General features: G+C 41.1%; 1 protein-coding gene across 2 annotated transcripts in view; it reads right to left on the minus strand.

Moving 5' to 3' along the window:
* Window positions 1-19,586, minus strand: part of nfat5b (nuclear factor of activated T cells 5b) — a 45,610-nt gene extending 26,024 nt beyond the window's left edge. For both annotated transcript variants that reach the window (XM_030078107.1, XM_030078098.1), the window contains exons 1-2: window positions 19,349-19,586; window positions 1,065-1,190 (exon numbers count right to left, since the gene is read on the minus strand). In XM_030078107.1, the coding sequence (XP_029933967.1) occupies window positions 1,065-1,190; window positions 19,349-19,421 (199 nt within the window). In that variant the 5' untranslated portion in view covers window positions 19,422-19,586. The remainder of the gene's footprint in view (window positions 1-1,064; window positions 1,191-19,348) is intronic.
* Window positions 19,587-19,988: the final 402 nt, after the last annotated feature.

A 19,988-nucleotide genomic window follows, 5' to 3' on the forward strand; every position in this document is an offset into this window, starting at 1 on the left:
AAACTGAGGAAACCAGCCAAGGTTGGGACGATCAAGCTTTTCAACAAAGAAAACTGGCTATTTCACAGTCATCAGCCAGCAGCAGCCAGTCATCATCACATTTCCACACCTACTTGTTCACCTACAAACATCATTTTGCTCACAAGGCAAGTGAAAATTACAGCTTTCACTTTAACGCCTACAGGAACAAACATCACCAAACAGCTGCATCCATCTATGGTGAGCTCCAATGATTTTATTCTGCTTGTTTTCCATTAATGCTACCAAATTAGCTCATGACCACCAGCTATGTTAATTCATCAACATGATAACTTCATGAAAAGCGATACACCACAGCAGCAAAACACAAGTTGAAAACTTTATTGCTGCATGAGACCACAACACAGATGTAATCAGAGCCTCCTGCACCGCCCACAGTCAGTGAGAATAGAGCGGCCCATTAACCAGGCTGCTCTCAGTGTGGAGTGTGTGGAGCCGTTATGATTCGCTGGCATGTACAGGCGACTCAGTGAGGGCGACGGGCTGCCCATGGGAGAGAGCAGTAAAGCCTCATAAGTCCACTCTTCAGCAACTTGTTGGCTTAACATGTGAGGGCTGCACTGTGCACATAACTGCCTGGCTGGCTTTCATTTTGCATGAAGGTGTGCAGACGCAGCTACAGACTAACCACCGCTAAAAAGTGGGGGTGATTTTGAGGGGCGAGACAAGACCAGCACTCCTCACTGGACAAAATCAAACATCACAACATCTTAAACTAAATACCACTATATTGACATTGTGGCGATACTGTGAGGACGACTGTTGGTACTTTCATAAGATATTTACACACAAGAGACTTAATGGAAAATAATACATCTAGAAAAGTCTAATAAGTTCAGGAAACTGGATCCCTTTACTGTAATGCAGCTTTTAAAACCAGGAAAAGGCAATGCTTTATCATGATATAACTCTATCCAAAATCCATATCATGATGCTGACATAATATCGATATATCCCCCAGCGCTGCTCACCATTACCATGGAGAAGGGAGCAGGGGGCAAAGCAAATGAGGAGGAGGATCTTACCTGATGCAAGAGCAGCTGAGGGGGGAGGCCCTGCCTCTCCACCGCTCTTCTGACTCATGGCTGCTGGGTTCTGCTGAGTGGAGGACGGCAACTGCAGCTCTCTGGGAAGAAGGTCATACACTGATTCTGTGGCGGGAGGAGAAAGGAAAACAGCGTAATGAGGTGACATTAATGGAAACTGTCAGTTTTCTTATAGCTTAGGAAAATGAGAAACGAGATTCAGATGTGTCTGACCAAACCAAACCAAACCAAAACTGTTGCAGAATGGGTCTAAAATTATTATTATTAAGAATAAATGCTTTGAAAGTTATTATACAAAAGTGGCTCCACAAATCAAGCCCCTCTGTTAGTAATTGGCAGCAGTTAATTGAGAGAATAAAAGATATGGAGAAGCTCATATATAAAATTAGCCAGTAAGGGAACACAAGGGTGGATTTACATTTACTGTGTCAGGTTATTTATTCACTATTAATTTATTTTTTTCTCCCCATTTTGTTATTTATTTTGTATGTACTGGGATTTACATTATTGGTGTATTTTCACCTCCAGTTTATAAATTCGTGTTTATATTTTTTTTGTTGTTATGAGTAATGTATTTTTCCATTTTTTTTTTGGTTTTTATACTTCTTTTTTCTTTTTTTTTTAATTTTCTGTATATTTATTCCCTCTATTTAACTATGAATTATGAATGAAAGTCTTTTTTAATTTTTTTTGTATTTATTTATAAGACATAATACTGTTATCACTATCATCACCTATAAGAGTTAAATAAAATGTATAAAACTACATAATAATAATAATAATAACAATGGATCAAAAGTGAAAATGGTGTGTTTCCTCTGATTTACATTTTTAACTTCAGTGTTTCCTTACAGTCAAATTAGATTACTGGAACAATTTCACAATACGATCTTCATGAAAATGAGACTGGTGAGCCTGGATCAAGCCTGAGTATCAACCTGCTTCACCATCGTTCTAGAAAATGCCAAAAAAGAAAGAAAGAAAGACAGAAAGAAATACCATCTATAGAGAATCATGTCCATGTGAACAGTGAACGATGATAATAATGACAATAATGGCAGGCATGTTTAGCATCTGGCCTGAGTCCAGATGCTAAACATGCCTCACAACACTTCACTGCTACAGCCAAACACTGCCAGGCCCAGCATGTGCCACCAGCCACACCGGTGCTCCTCCTCTACAAGATGGTGACATTAAAGGGACCGTTCACCCAGTTTGAAAAATGACATTATGTCCCCCCTCCAGCTGACAGGTAGCTAATTTTAAGAATGTTAGCTGAGGGGAAGTTCACCTCAATGGCAGGAGGCTAAGCATTTGGAGCATCTAGCCAGTATCCAGCACTCAGTAACAATGAGAGGAGGATAGCACCACTACTGTCCTACATAACAGCTAAGAGGTGAAAGAGAAATAGTATCACATTCAAATAAAAAAAAAACAAACAAACAAAAAAAAAAAAACACAATGCCCTGCATATGTTTAGTTCCCTAATGTGACACTATGAACCACAGGGTAGACAGAGGAGGGGATAAATGACATTAAGCAGCAGTGGTACATGATGACCTTCTGCTGAAATGGACCTTCAGCAGGCTAAAACTGACAACGTGCCGCTGCATCATTTGGAGTCCGTGACATTATGCAGATCAGTGATGTCCTCGTTTACCCATGAAAGCTCAAAGAGGTGGAAAACCTTACATTCAAGCTCCTTATGGACTACTCCAATATCTCACTGTGTCCAGTGCAGGTACATCAAACTTGAAACTGTGCACATCCTCTCTCAGGACTGTCCATTTGATTCAACTCAAAGGGGCAGCTATAAGGTCCGCATGAACATTTGGGGGGAAAGAAAAAACGACATAGGTAAAAAAAGGTGCAAGGTAAAAGTCGTGGCATGCCAAATAAACGGCAGAACTCATTACAGAATAGGGAGCAGGGTCATACAAAAGCCTTTCTCTCTCCTCTCGCTGCCTCCCCTCGGGGGCCAACAGGACATGGGGAAGGGAGAAAGCCTTAGGTCAACAACATGACAACATTTTCACTAGCAGCCTGATTCATCATCCAAATATTATGGTATGAACTTACAGCGGCCATTACAGTCGCCTGACTCTCTTCTCTGCCAACTGCCAGCTTTAATTACTTGCAGCTGAGTCCCAGGGTTTGGTGTGTGTATCGGATACTTAACCCTCCCATTGTTACCACTGGCTGTGTACAATAGACAAACCTGGGACATACTGAAACCAGCCTATGCCTCTTCAGTCCCAAAGCCCTCCAGTCTCTTACTGCTCAGTTTGGAAGAGCAGCAGACACTGGTTCCCAGAAAGGGAGCTTAAATGTGGACTCAGTAAACTCTTATACCTCCTACTGTACCATCCACACACACACACACAAACACACACACACAAAGGATCCTAGTGTGGTTTTGCTAGTTATTTGCTAAGCTCTCCAAAGAAACTCGCAAACACACATGCACATGCGCATGCACTCATGCACACACACACACACACACCCTCCAGAAACCCCAAAAAACAACACAAAAAAACAGTTTCTCTGTCTCTTCATCTACACTTAAACTCTGCAGTCTATTCAGGGCTGACTGACTGACTGCACATGCAGGAACATGTGCTCCAAGTGAGCAGCCCTTCCAGTAAACAGATTGCCAACCGCACAGACAGAAAATATGTACTCTTCCCTCACAGCGCTGGTCTCGAATCACTGGCTGGCCTGTTCAAAGTGTTTCCACAGTCCCGGGACTTTATAAAGAGTGAAAATTCTTATTTTGCTGCATGTGTGTATCCTCATTGGCGGACAGAGTGCAATTCTTTATTTACACGCTACAAAACACAGTCCCTTTCACACAGGGGAAAATTTAAATATGGTCAACATCGTTAACTGGGAAATTAAACACACCGACTCTCATGCCATGTGATGTTTTGATGTGAACAGACTGAGGACTGTAGTTGTGTTTTTGCTGACCACTCACTACAGAGGAAACGTTTGATTTTCTGACATTCTATGATCATCTGAAAAAGAGATTAGACCCTAACCAAGAACATTAACAGAGACGGACACTGAGCTCATATTATTCATTATCATCTGGTCTGAGGGTTTTATGAAGTAAATGTGGATAAAAAAAATGTAACTGAATTAAAAAGCTCCTCATTCATCCTTATTAATGATGTTCCCAGATTAAGAGAGTCATTTTCCAATCTCATGTTAACGCAGGGATAAACAGCTACATGTACAATGTGAGCTTTGTGCCAGAAATCCCACATAAAGTTAACTATTTTTAGAGTCCATAGCTAAATATGCTTGCTATTCCAACACTGACCATAACTTGTGTTACGTTTACACGCTAAGCAGGCAGACTAAAGGTGAAAAAAGAAAGCACTCACCATGTGAATGGCAGGACTTACACTCCCATTCATTTCCCTCACATTCCTGCTGCTTGCTCTTACTAGCCCTGGCACCTGGGGCGTGGCACTGGTTTTTGGCTGAGTGACTGTTAACTCCCCTCTGTCCCCTTTCCTCCACTCCACCTCCCTCTCTCTCTCTTTGGTCTTGTTTACAGTGCTGGTAGACCCTTTTCCGTACCTCAACTTGCTCAACAGGTTAGTGGCATTGTCATGAGGAAGCCTGTTAAGTCAAAATGAAGTCACTGAAAGAGACTATCTATGTTGAAAAGCTGAGGGTGTAGAGGAGAGATGCACAGGGTGGGAAAACTGCACTCCATAGAACACTGCCGCACAAAAGATGACACGAAAGATTAACTTAATCCCACTTTGACAGTACATTTGATGAGAACCCCAAGCACAGAGGAAAAAAAAAAACTCCAACGAATGGAGTGGCACCTGCAGCAAACCATGTACAACAACCCTGAAATGTTTACAGCCAAGCCTACATGAAGGCTGCCAAGGACTCCATAGCAACACGGACCAGGGGACCACTCTGAGAGACTTCGCTCCTCTCATGAGATAACGTGGAGAAAATTAGAAAAAAAAAAAAAAAAAAACACACGCAGCATTATCTTAGCTCAAATGAAGAAGTGTGCATTTACATTGCAGGATATTTCATCAGCGGTTACAACATTATGGCAGAATCCTCTTAGTAAATCACACACACACACACACACACACACACACACACACACACACACACACACACACACACACACACAAAGAGTGAAGTGTTTTTCTCACTAATCATCCACCAATACTCCTCAAAGATGTCAAAATCTTTTCTGAAATGTCTATCAGTCACTTGGCCGGTTCAAATCACATTTTCTCTAGAGGGGAGCCCAGAGGACACAAACAACATGTGGATAAATCCACAAATTACATAATAACACTACTAGTAGCCACTGGTGGAGCACTGGTCACATACAGCTTCTGTCTTGATATTAAGACTCACTGCAGAAGCATTTTCACTGATGACTGATTTTGTCAGAAATGATCAGTCTGCAAAAGGTGAACATTATTAGTGTAAGCATTTTAATTGCATTAAGTCACTGCACTCAGGAAACTCGTCAACAACATGATGCCATCGCTGTATTTGACAAACTGTTTGCCTGGTGATGTAACTAACAAGAATTACCACACTCCCAGGGGAGGAGATATTGCATGGGAAATTTGGCTGTATTTGTGTACAGCTGGTTTTCATAGAAAATGTCCTGTGTCTGTTGTGGCGAGTCTGACACAACTGAATATGTTTGGCTGCTTGACAGCAAAGGTGAGGAGTACCACAGCTCCCTTCTGAAAGGCCACATTATTTAGCTCTCTAAAGGAAAACAGGGCAGGCAGGGGGGACGATGTGCAGAGCAACTCCAAAGCCAGACTGAGAACGATCAAGCATGAACATTATCCACATGCCGTCCTTAGAGTTTAGTAGGTTTGCATGATTAGTGAGCCACCCTTTTTGCACCGTGATCAACCTTTTGTCCAGACAGACTGCACAGCAAAGACCGCTGTGGCCCACAACACCATCACCAATGTACCTGAAACACTGAATCCATTTGAGCCCTTATAAACAAAAAGAGAAAAAAAATGCTCAAGGGATGCATGTATATTCAGAGATACGTACTGTCTACTTGGCCTAGCTGCTCATCAAAGCCTACATTTCAGCCTACCATTTGGACTGCAGGAAAACTAAGAAGAAAACTGGAGTTGAAGCTTGCTGACAAGAAGAAAAAGTACTGTATATTTCAACTTTTGTCAGCAGGAAATCTGCAGTTGAGGCTAAAGAGTCTAATGGGAGCAGTATCCCTACATTCCCTTTGTAATTTAGCATTCTAACATTGTACGGTAACAATAGTGCTCATCAAAACAGTCTCACACCATTACATTCCTCCTCCAGAGGCGTTTTCAAAAGTCAAAGTCGGCCAGGCTTTGGATCAGGCTAAGGGCAGTCACTGGTGTCACACCGGGCTCAGGCTTTGTGGCATGCAGCTCTTTCAGTCCAGCTAATCCTGAAGTGACCAGGGACCACCTCCAGGCATCAGATTACATGGCTTGCTTTCAACAAACACCCACCACTATCCTGAATTTACAAAACAGCCCACTGAAGCTCCCGTCAGGGCCAAACCACCTAAGTTCCAACAAATGACCTTAAAAAAAAAAACATATCACACATAGTTTTCCTTTCATTCCTTCTCAGAACACAGAACAAAGTAGAGCAACAAAGAATCAATGTTGTTGTAAGACAGAATTTAATATATCCTTCGAGTATGAAAAGCACTAAGCAATTTTTTTGCTCTGCAATGCTCAGGTTCTCGCCGATGCAGAAATTTTCCAAAGTGTTTATTGATTAAAAAAGGAGGAGGAAGAAGGAGACACTCGGCTTGACATGGAAGCGAGACCCCAGAAATCATTGGAATTCAAAGTATTTACACAGGACAAGCGCACACACACACACACACATGCACACGCACTTGCACACACATGCTCATGCACCAAAAAAGAGCCATGCTTACTCATAGACATTGGAATGCACAGCATCCTGGGCAAAATCATCATTGAAATCAGGTACAGTCTGTCTATCTGGTACTGACGAGAACCTTGCATGACCGACTGTGCTGTTTTTAATCAGAAAACACCACACACACATACACACCCAAATATTAACCAATCAGAACAGGAAAACTGCTCAACAATTAGTTTAGTGTGCCGAGACAGGCATTTTCAGGAAAACCATGCTGAAGCAACAGGAAACTCTGCAGCAATGTAGCACGCACACATTCACTGGCGGTGTGACATCACCAGCCAAGTGCCACGCCAACTCCATTTGCCTGGAACTGACGATGAATGAATGAAGCGACAATGTAAGCTACAGGAAGTATAGTGTAGTAAGTATATCGCTATATAATATAAGCAACTGAGAATGTACAAATTATTTCACACCACTTTACCTGGGGGGAAAAAAAAACAACAACAGGCAGAACATGCTCATGCAAGTGATTATTAGAGGAGAAATGGTTTGCGGTTAATGATGCAACAATGCCAGTCATTTGTGTCTAGAAAACTGCCAAGGTCCCCAAACTCTTTACCCAATAACTCGTGAAATCCAGAGTCAGACGTCATCGTTCAAGCAGGCGAGGGAGAGAAACACTCCAGCCATCCGTCGACAGTACAAAGCCCAGTGGAGTTATTGCTAGCTAACATGATTTAAAAATAACTTGCGGTGTCACAGAGCTCCATATTTGGAAACCCCTTGGATTTGCTTTTGATTTTTGATGCAAGCTGTTGACTCTACTGATAAGAATGTGGGAGCAAACAGATAAAATAGGTGGCATTAGCTCAACATTTCGCCTGCACTGGCAAGGTCTGATGCTCTCAAGACTCACACAGACCTGACTCAGGCCCAGAGACCTAACGCCTGCATTTTGTAAACTAAAAAGCCCTTTTTAAAACCGTCACTTCCTGCAACAAAAAAGCAGCAGAAAACAGCAAGTCTGCTCAGGCCTGGCAGCAAAATCCAGACTCTGTCCTTTTGAGCCTGGAGATATTACACAGCCTCTCCTCGTGGCTAATTTGATTACCATGACGACCTGCAGTTGCCCAAATTTGTGCTGATTTGCCCTTGAGCCTCACCTCTCTGAGCCCGACTGAGACCGCACCCTCAGTATTAGTAATCACTTAAGAGGATTTGGTGCACGCTGTTAATTAAGAATTTGGGAGGTCTGCTGATTAATTAGGCAAAACCACAGCAGAATGTGGATCAGCTGATGGTCAACAACCAGCCAGCATCACCACCACAAGCACAACTAACCTGCTCTTTATTTTATTGTTTTACAGCAAAAGGAGCAGAGCTAAGATAAAGAGGACGTCATCTGAGGGCATCCTGGTGTCATTACTACTTTTTTTTTTATGTTTTTGGTCATTCATTATTTTTTTATAAATGTATTGCATCATCACATTGTGTTCCTCACAATGCTTATTTATTGTTTTACTGCTGTAATGTGTACTGAGACACTTTGGTGTGAGTATTGTGCTTTAAATAAACCTTGATTTGACTACAGACAGATTTTTTTGAAATCTTTATTTAGAGGGAGACCTGGCCAGGATAGGGTAACAGCTACACTTTAAACAGAATCAAACATAACAGATAGGTTACGCACACATGAAACACACAGGAAGAAGAGGCTAAATCCAGCTTAAATGAAGCAGTTTCATTCCTAAATTACATGGACTTTTAACATGGCTTTAAATTTCCCCAGGGGTACCAGATTATTAATATGTAACGTGCTCTGCAGATTTGGATCAAGATCACAACCTTTGTCATATCTAATGCTCTTATGCTCTGTTTCGGTTGTCATTTTCTACAGTGTGCCATCTGGTCAAGTGAAAATGCCCTTAAATTAATCATTTATGTTAATTTAACTGAAACCATAAGGAGCCAGTTTGTTGCTTCTGTCTATGAAGATCAACAGTAATCTCGTAGAACCACTTTGACCCAAATCCTAACAAATGGGGGAACAATGATTTACACGGGAATACAAGGTGATCAAGCAGAAACTGAGAGAAACTTTAAGATATAGATGAACAGTCAACTTTCTATTCAAGCAGGTTCAGGCTTGCTCAGACAGTGGCAGAGGAACACCGTCATTATCTGCTGATGATCCTTTCCCAGCTCATTAACACTCCCTCTTAGTCAATCTATGATACATACAGGTGTGAGCCATACCTAACGACCTGATAATGCTAATAATAACACTGATAACTGACACAGTACTACTACAGCAGCTACTGATAATTTATTTGATTCCACTTAGTATTAAAAAGGTATAAAATCAAAAATACATTTGGCTAGAACCAGAATCACCTGAACAGTTTAAAGATGAACACATCTGAAAACATGTGGAAATATGCTGAGTTGAAATTTTTGAAAGATAACAAAGAAATAAAAATACAGTGGCATGAAGTACTACACTAATAAATAAATAATAATATAGGGCTGGGCAATATACTGATATTTCTAACAATATTGTGATACGAGACTAAATATCACCTGAGATTTTGAGTATCATAATATCACAGTATGGCGTAACTCTTGTCTTTTCCTGGTTTTAAGGGCTGCATTACAGTAAAGGCTGTAATTTTCTGAACTTATTGGACTGTTGTAGCTGTTCTATTATTTGCCTCTACCTGCTTGGTCATGATATCCACATCACTAATATCTGTTGATCAAAAATCTTGTCTGTAAAAATTTCATGAAAGCATCAGTAGTTATCACCACAATATCAATACGTATTCTGTCAAATATGTTGTAATGTTTGAGTTTGTCCATATCGCCCAGCCCTATAATAATAAGAAGAAAGAAGAATTACCTCCTAATAATTACTGTTAACAATAACCAATAACCGCGATTTGCCTTGTTTGAACATTCCAGTGTGTGGGGGCCTTTGATTTCAACCTCACATTCGGCAGGACAACCTCACATGAGGACAACCTTGTGTCGAGTTAAATGTTTTATGATGTAGTCACAAGATAAACACACCTCGCGGTGCCTTACAACAACAGGAAAAATCTTAAACAGTTTCATCAAACACCTGTTATTTTCATTGGTAGGTATAAAATGAGCTGACGGTCAAGTTTTACAATATGCTATCTATGTGTAAGAGCTGCAAACCCGCATTTACCATCAAGACTGAAGAATGACTCGAGCCACTCTGGCTAAAAGCCTCGACAGATAACACGGGCGCTCCGGTCTTGCCTCACCAGGGCGGTTCAGACTAAAGGCTTCACATCTGGCTGTAAGGCTGGTCAGACTACACAACAAACAGGGCAACAATGGGCGTCATTCAAAAACATGTTCCCAGTCATTCTGCATAGAACAGTTACAAAATACCTATTCTATCATTTCTTGCTAGTTTACATTTACACTGAAAATGTATTTTGAAGTGACATTGTTAAAAGATGAGGAATTCATATGTCTGTGCACTTTAGGGCCTTCGCCCTGTGACCGCTGGGATAGGCTCCAGCACCCCCCCGCAACCCTAGTGAGGATAAGCGGTTTAGAAGATGAATGAATGAATGAATGAATGTGCACTTTAGGTTGGCATATATTTGCAAATGCTTGATGAGTTCAATTTTAACTTGGAAACAAACCTTTAACTGACTTTTATAACCCACATACACACACTAAAAATATAAGTCTCTGATTTCAAATTTGGCACTTAAGGCCAGTGCAAATATAGTCTCAAAATACCAGTAATCTTCATATTTTTCTGTTGTGTTCAGTCCCTGTTTAGACATTCAGTCAATTTGAGAGTTGAAACATGTCTTCAGTCCACTCACTTCAAATCTAAACTAAATTGCCAGCAGAGCAAAAGGGGCCCCATATTAATAACATGACAAAATTCTATGAGACACTCAAAACTAATGAGAGACACTCAAAACTAAACATGTACATGTGGTACAACAGAGATATTGTTTCACAATGTCTGTCATGTTTTGTGAGTCATACATGTTCGGAAAACCTAAGGCTCTGCCTGTCAGTTTATTGTTTATTGTTAAAAGGATCCCCATTAGCTGTCACAAAGGTAGGACGAGCTAGTCTTGCTGGGGTCCAGTCGATTAGCTGAATTTGTTTCCCTGACTGCTACATGTGCTGTCATCAAAATGCTATCATTTTGATAAATGTATCAGCTAACAAGTAAACAACGAGCGCACAAACATGTCATGAAGGCCCATGACTTGGGGTTCCTTCTGCCTTCTGTGGAGCATTAACAATATTTCAGAGGTATAAAGGATCTATCATTTTTTCCTCCCTGCCTTGACCCTAACTGGCATCTGATGCTCTCTCGGTGTCCAAACTCTTAACTCAAGTATCAGTTCAAACAGCTTGAAAGAAAACCAACAATGACAGGATACAGAAGAAAATAGGGCAATCCAATGCTGTTATTCATTCCACCCCTGCCAGTCTGCCCAGGAAGCAACAGATGACTCAGGAAAAAGAAATGAAAACAAAGGAAATTGAGACAGTGCAACCACAAGGCTGCAGGGTGTTTGAATGTTTGTCTCCTATATGCCAAAGATACTCAGCATTTCTGAAGAACTTGACATGCCTCTCTGTATGAGCCTCTGCTAGGAAACCTTGTGATGTGATTGGGTCTCACACCCAAGGCAGAAACAGAGTCAACCAGAACAGCTTTGTCCTCTTCAGAGCTCCGCCACTCATAAATCTGGGTCAGGTCTTTGAAACTATCATGTGCGGCTACAGTGTCTGAAAACATCCACGGCAGGAGAGGGAAGACAAGTGAGGCAGATATCATGTGGTGATGGCTGACAGACAATATTCAACAGCTATGAATGTAAGTGGGGCAGTGGGACAGAAACAAATTCAGAATAAGGTGCCTTGCTCTTTGACGTGGGATCTGCAGTGTGTGTAGACTAGTTGTGAGCTTATCCTGACACCTAAACCACTGCTGCTCATCTGCCAGTGGAAAGACTCCTGGACGCCAAGATTTAACTCCTTTAATATTTAATGTCTTTCTTCAAATGCATCTCGCTCTGCAGGATAATCCTGGGTGTGGGGATGTTAGATCTTGCAGGTGCTTTGGGCTTTTCACAGAGGGGCGTCACAAATTATCCACCAGCAGATAGGAGGCAGAGAGGCACAACATGAAGCCCCGGGGCGCGCTATGCTGACTTCAAACAAACAGCGGCCACCGAGGCATATAGTCAGATCATTGTGTCGCTTCATGTCACCTACTAAAAGTTGTCCTTGAGAACACTGCACAGATTACAGCTGATGGTCATGCATGCACTGTTCCTGCATGAGAGAAGAAAATGTAGTCTCAGAGACTCTCCATGCCAGGACGTGGCAGCAGTCTTAAAAAACGTGAACCAGAAGCCTCAGAACTGCAGAGATAAATGAACATCCATTAGCATTGGCCTGTCATTATCACACCGCTCTGAATATATTTAAATATTAATCTGTTTCTTTACACACAAATCAGCAATATGACTGATAGAAAGTTGCCACTATAACAGGGGTTATCCAAGGAGAGCTGAATCAAGGGCAAGTGGTTTGTTTGTAGATTTTGAAGATTTTTCACTTCTCACCCAAGGAGCTTCTTCAGCTCTGACTGACTGGTGGGGAGTCCCAGCTATTTAACCTGTGTGGGAACGTTATCCAGGTCGTTGATACCACTAGATTGCTGAAGACCAAAAAGTGTTTTTGGATCTACCCAGGCCAGTGTTGGCAGTCATGATGTATGTCAAGAAATGCCACTGCCTGGATTAATCAGTCGCATTCCATCACAGTCTTTACCCATGGTGTATACATTTATAACATAACACTAGCTAGCTAGCCCAATATCAAGAAAACTGGATTTCCGTTTATCTTCTTGTGCCTTGATTCACTGAGACTGAACAGCTGATTAGAAAGCTTGATCTCTGATGGCCTCTGCTGCTGAGCCTGGATGTCGCTGAGGAGTGCCCACAAGGCCTGAGGTTGCGGGACACATCGCACAGGGTATAGACAATCTTCGGCCACAGATGACCAAAGACAGCCAGACAGAAGCCAAAGGTCGAACGTCGACTTGGTGTGTCAGGGGCTTTAGGCATCATGGCCTCCACCACTTCCTCTAACACCTGAGACTTGGCAGAGGGTTTCCTCCAATAATAAAACATGAAATAACCACCTTAAGCAGGCCGTTGGCAGCTACTACTAATACTATTGTGCTTTGCGCACAAGCCCAGTGACCTGAAGCAGAGGTTGTCCTATAAATACCAAGGCTAACTTTATAAACATAATAAAAAATTCTTGGCACAGGATGAAAGATTGGGTGGAATGAATACAACATTATATACATAAAATCTTCCAGATAAACTATATCTGGCAGGTAAACAGAACATCCTTTTGCACACAAAACTGTGTTGTTTTTAAACCAAGATAACAGACTGCAACTATAGACTGTTTCTATAGGACAGGGTGTGAATAAAGCCATTTGTAGTCAATTAGAGTCACATAAAAATCCACTGACTGCATGCTTGCTAAGGGTTTTCTCACTTGGCGCTGAGAAAAAACAAACTTGCTATCATGAGCTGCAAAGTGCAACTTTGGTAACGAGGAAAAAGTGATGCTTCGAGAAAGAACCTTGTAAAATCACAGTGGAGACAACAGAGGGATCATACAATTGGCAGTGCATACAATTTACAGCAGTGTCATGAAAGTGGCAGCGGGACAATCTTTATGGAAGTCATTTGTAAGGATAAGAATAAAACAAAAAGTACAAAGAAGAAACCGCCTTTAAAATAAAACTAATATGACAAAATTGCACCACTGATGAGAAAAACTGCATCCAATTAGCGTGTTTCAGTATAAGGTTCAGTTGCTAGGGCTTCTAGAGGTTAAAGCACTCATGCATAGAGTTGCCTCGGCCAAAACAAAGTCACAAGTGTGCACTAAAAATACTGGAGGAGGTGATGTTTTGACCGGGGACTGATTAGTCTTTTTACTGAGGTTTAGTTAATGTTAACCATTAACCAAAGAGGTTTTAAAGGAAGTTATGGAAGCAAACTGACACCAAGTTTGGAATTTTTCCTGTTTGGAGATAAAGTTAAATTTGACTCTTCTTTAAGAGTGCAAAGATAAAACAAGTCATCTTGAAAAGCGCCATAGAAAATTAGAAAATTTTGAACTGAGGTTTCATGGATGGAAACATGTCTTCATACTTTATTAATTTATACAAATGTATGTCATGAAAATGTTCGGTGACACATTTATAACTGATTCAAGAAGGAAATATAAAATGCAATATCAAATACTATCACTACTTCTTCTTTGACTGTTAAATAATAAAATTTATTTCCAGTCAATAAAGGATGTGTTAAGATAATATCCAAGCTTTTTCTTCTCAATACTTTAAAAACTTTAATTTGATTAGGAAGACAACCCCCTTCACCTGTGTTACAGCTGCATGGGGTCGGTGCAAACGTTTTTATGTTTGATCAAGCGTGTGTCGTAATGACTCAGCCAGTTGTGATTATAGTGGAAGTCAGCAGCGGCGATATGAAGGGGCGCACATAAAAAGACGTAACACTGTCAGTGTGATTAACAGCATAATTCAAACTGACCTTGGGCAAAATGGTCAGAATACATTGCTCTTGGATTATTGCTTCAATAGAGTGGCTGTATTAATGCGTTATTAATATTTCTACTAAGGCAAGCGGGAAAACCGTTGCTCTTGTCAGTTTTCACACTGGCGAACATGCATAGAACTACATTCGTATATTTTTATGGAATATTTTAGCAACATATGCAAAGACTAGTCCATATTTCACTGGAGGACACACACACACTGTCATTTCACTACTGTCAGGGTCATAATAACCTCTAGGCAACACTAGACATGTATGGCAACCATGGACTATTATAACCAATGTGGACAGGTGTTTGAGATGCAAACAGTCATACTGGGCGAGACCTTAAATTAAACACAGGCAAGTGAACAAGGATTTCATACTGGTGGAACACTGCAAAACCACAGCTCTGCTTCAGCAACAGTGAAGCAAACTTCTGGATAAAAGTGGCATCTTCATCGCAGAAGCACTGGCTAATTATGTCAACATTCAGAACAAGGTGTGCCTAAAGTTTCATACTGTCCCCTCATACACTCAGGATTTGATGTCAGAGTCCATCTGATGAATTCTCCTGTTTTCCCTCTACACTCTTGTCTCTTTCATCATCAGAAATCTACGAGCTTTCAAGGCAATCAAGTATTTTTAAGCACATGCCGCTAAGTTTGCTTAACATAGCAGAGTCAATATTAATAGAGTGCTATTTAAGCCCAGGTTTACACACAGAGCAGCCAGATGGTTAATGATTGACTGGGCTTTGGTGGGTGTCAATATAAAAAACGAAACTATGTGGAGATCTGTGGTCCCGCAATTTTTAACCAAGGCTGATAAAGCTGATGGAAAGCCATCACACTCTGTACCTTTGATGTAAACCTGCTGGGAACAAGTCTTACGACAGTCTAACACCCATCACCCCACAAGGCCATCCTAACCACAAAAGGTAGTGTGAGTAGTATTGTTATCCTGTTGCTGTTATGTAGTTTCCTTGGTAATGAATGGCCTTTGGACTTGCAAAAAATTTCTTAAATTTCAGCCAAAGTAACATTCTGAAAAATACAAAAACACAAAACAATACTGGCTCTGATCGGACTGTCTTGACAGATTATATCAAGTCTATAAATTCAGCTGGCTTTGGGTATATAACAAGAAAAACGCCAGCGTCCTCTTGTTCTTTTCACTAAACCACTTATCAATGCTGAGGATCTGAGGGATTAAATTATGAATGGGATTCAGCTTTTTAACCAAACAGGCATCCCAGACAACAAAGGTACAGTCGGCGTTCATGTCGAGATAGAAAAACCTATTTCACCTCTTATCCATAGCCAAACCAAATCACACTGATTAATGGTGGTTGATAACACCTCAATAGGGTGATTAGTAAGCAAACAAGAGGGACTATAGACCAATGGTAATTTTGAGGAATTGGCAAATTTACACCAGTGCTCAAGATGATCAAGCGGACTCTGCGCTGATAATCAGTCACCTGACTCACCATGACCTACATTCAAATCCTTTCTGAAATACTTTTTAGCACCTCTGAAACGGGACCCATTTGTCATCATGCTGTAAGAATCTGTATTTTATAATAATATAGTTCCTCAATAAACATATGCACAAAATCCAAAAGCAGATTAAGAGGTGTTTGATTGTACAATATCATTTAAACCTGGTTTAAACAGCACTTATTAAACCCAGTTATGAATGCCTCACAACATAAATAAAAACATAAGCAATAGATATCTGACTCAGCTGCAGGGATGCAAAGATTGACACACATCATCGGTTCTGTTGATCATGTAACTTCACTGATTTTGCAAATTCACAGTGATGGCATTATTTTATATTGGCTGCAGCGAGCTCGATCTCATGTGTGTTAAAAACCAAACACCTCAAAGCATCCAAAGTATGAGAGCACTGTAAACAGAAGCCCAGCAACACGGTGCTTCATTGTGCAAAGGTGCAACAGCACACGTAGGAGTGATTGATCTGCACAAACAGCTGAACAGAAAACTGCCCAGTCATGTAAGCTGATGTGTTCGACAGTGTAATAGCCCCACAAGACAGGTTAGCTCGCAGGCTAATGAGCTAAGCCACTGTTCATCCTGCAAGGAGGCCAAAGTTGTTAAAACAGCAAAATGACTAGGCTACATCCTCACCTACATTACTATCTTTAACTTCTGAAAGCGATGGTTGCTCAAGGGTGAACGTTTCTACAGATTAAGCCTTGTGTTTTCCAGTACGTCTTAGTAATCAGCTCTGTGGTAATTACAGGTGTGCTGCAATACTTGGTGTGGCCTATAAACTAAATGCAACATACAAAAAATGTAGCAATGGTTACATATATAAATAAATCAACTCATTTTTATTCTTTCAAATTTAAGCGCACTTTTCTGAAGGACAGGCTATATTTTGTTGGTAAACTAGACATTTAATTGATTAACCACCAAATTGACAGATATGACATAAATGATAATATGACATTGTATTATGTCACATTATGACATCAATATTTGTATCCTTACATTTTATGCTCAAGTACTCTTTCAGTGAAAAGTGATACAAACCAATTCTCTCTTTTTTTCCAACGCATCTGATACCAGCCACTGTAAATGGTTTCGTGTGATGTGGGGAAAATGAGTCAGCTGTGGCCTGCGTGGTTTGCAATGAAGACTGCACTGGAAAAAAGTGAACACTTTCCCATAACTAACAGCGTGTGTGAGTAAATCAGCGAAAGTGATGAAGAGCGAGGGCTGTGCTTGCCAGACCTGTTCCTTAACAATGCTTAGCTGCCACCACAGGGAGGCTCAAGTATTTTTCTCCCAAAACAATCTACATTTGTGTATTATAATATTTACTTTAAGCTATATGTCTCTTTTTTTTAGCCCAGCAGAGCTTTTCTTTGCCCACAATGTGTGAATTATTGTTACATTTTCATTTTCAAAACATGGATTGTCGAGTCCAATTATACTTAATACTACTACAAATATTATTTTTAATGCTGATATTAACAATAAAATCACCAATAATACTAACAATAATAGTATTAGTAGGCCTACCGATTCACGAAAATAAACAACTTCCTGTGAGGATACAGCTGATCACTGCGCCTTCTGCTGTCTTGAAAGAGAACTGCAGGTTTGGCTGGGAGGTCAATGAATAGCACACAGTGGCAATAAAGTTTTTCAATTGTTTTTGTTTTGTGCAATTCTTACAACTCTAATGGATAAAGACAATCTAGGATGATGGATGCTGTTACTTCTTGGTTCATTGACAGATCAAAATGCCCGCTGTCGGTGCCTCTAGCACTAAACCACTGGAGAACGAAAGGCACCATGGAAGTCTCCGTCCAGTCCAGTCAGGCTGAGACACAGGACTGGACATAATCCAGGACTGAGTCTTCTGGATAAAAGTGATATCAATAAAAGTCACATTTGCTACAAAGGGTCAAAGGTCATTTCCTTAGTTATATTTCTGAAATAGCCACAGCTTTTCTACATGTTCAAGTAAAAATGGGACACATCACACATAATACCCTCATCTGATCTACAATCTAACATCAGGATCTAACAGCGGACATCCCAAGCGGTCCAGCTTGTCGACTGTCATTGACATTTAGTGCCAGAATCTTGTCAAAGATTAATAAGGTACCTTACGATAGTTCAATGCATTTGAATTTTGTCTAAGCACAATCGTTCCAACATAGGTTTATATCTGCACTCATGGATACACAGAATTTTCTGACTGGTGGTGCGCTAACAGATTTCTTGATGCTAAGATATTTTCCTCATCATCTAGCTGCACATCAAGGCCTTTTTAAAGGCCATACAGCACTGTAGCGTGCAGCGTTCACTTTGTCTTGCTAATTAGATGCTTTAACACATGAAAAAACACTGGTATGCGGAAAGTTCAGGGTTTTTTTTTGTCTGTGTGGCTTGTGGGTGCTTTAAGGTTTGCAGACTGGTTTTTGTAGATTAACACACTTAACTAACATTATGAAGCTCGTGTAAACAAACAGTCTGCAGGCAGGGTCACCACTAGGGGGCTCCACTACATTAACTCAAAAAGGTATATAAAACATTGATGCTATTACACCAGAGGACTGATTGTGGCTCCCATATTGATGACGACACTGTGTTACGTGTACGAGCTCACTAGCGCCACTAACAGGAACACTTGGCAATAGCACTGTACAGTAATAAGGACTGACTAGGGGGGTGTGGGGGCATAAGTCATGAAAACAAATCCACAGTAAATGTTCAGCAGTGCTCCTCGGCAGATCAGTAAACTGGTCTGACCGGTGCCCGCCGAGGGCTTTGAGGCAAATAGAGAGAGAGAGAGAGAGAGAGAGAGAGAGAGAGAGAGAGAGAGAGAGAGAGAGAGAGAGAGAGAGAAATCAGAGTGTTCCTCCGCGGAAACAAAACAAAGTGCTCTAGTAAAAGATGAAGCGCATCCGAGGAAACAGAGCCCAAAAGTTAAGTTGGATTCAGCAGACATGTTAGCAGCCTACGCGCGTGACAGCATGTGGGATGAATGACACTACGAGGCTGAACGTCACGCGCGCGCGCACACGCATGAGCTGCTATCTACGCAAGCACGAACAACAAAGTCACAAAGTGAAATAAAGAAAAGGGCAGTAACTTCAGTGTGAAACGGGGTGAAAGACAGCGTGACGTGAAGCAGCGGCGTTACCTTTGGAGTACAAGGATCTGGGAGAATTCAGGTCGAGGTCCCCGCTGAAAAGGGATATAAAGTCAGAGGGCATCGCAGTGCCTCTGAGTGGGAAATCGGACACCTTCACTGGTACACAACGTGACGTCGCTCAGCGGGATTATTTTCTCTGTCACACACCGTTTCAACTTCTGGTCAACGACTGCCGTTACATGCCACACGCGTCCGTTAAAAGTGAATTACCATGTACAACGTCACCGCGCGCTGTCGGCCCTCCTCCGTCCCCCCGCGACTCATGTTTATGAGCGGACTGCCAAACAACTCGCGCTGCGGGCCACGCCCCCACGCATGACGCAATGGTCAAAAAAAAAAAAGAAAAAAAGAAAAAAGAAAAAAGGATGAGTTTACAGTTTTTTTGGAGGAAAGACAAGAGGGAGAGCTGCAAGTGGAAGGCATTGTTACAAATATAGATAAAATAATAAACAGTCCAGAGACCTGTACACATGTTACTGCATGCAAAATATATTTCTGGTTGCAAAAAATAAATAAATAAATAAATAAAAGTTTTAAAAGTTGCATTTTGTGTGCTAAAGGAACTTCGCTATTGAACGTCTGGAGCCTTCAAACATATAACACATGCATATAGTAATGCACATCATAA

This window comes from Myripristis murdjan, chromosome 3, assembly GCF_902150065.1.
Source record: "Myripristis murdjan chromosome 3, fMyrMur1.1, whole genome shotgun sequence".
In the NCBI taxonomy this organism is placed as follows: Eukaryota; Metazoa; Chordata; class Actinopteri; order Holocentriformes; family Holocentridae; genus Myripristis; species Myripristis murdjan.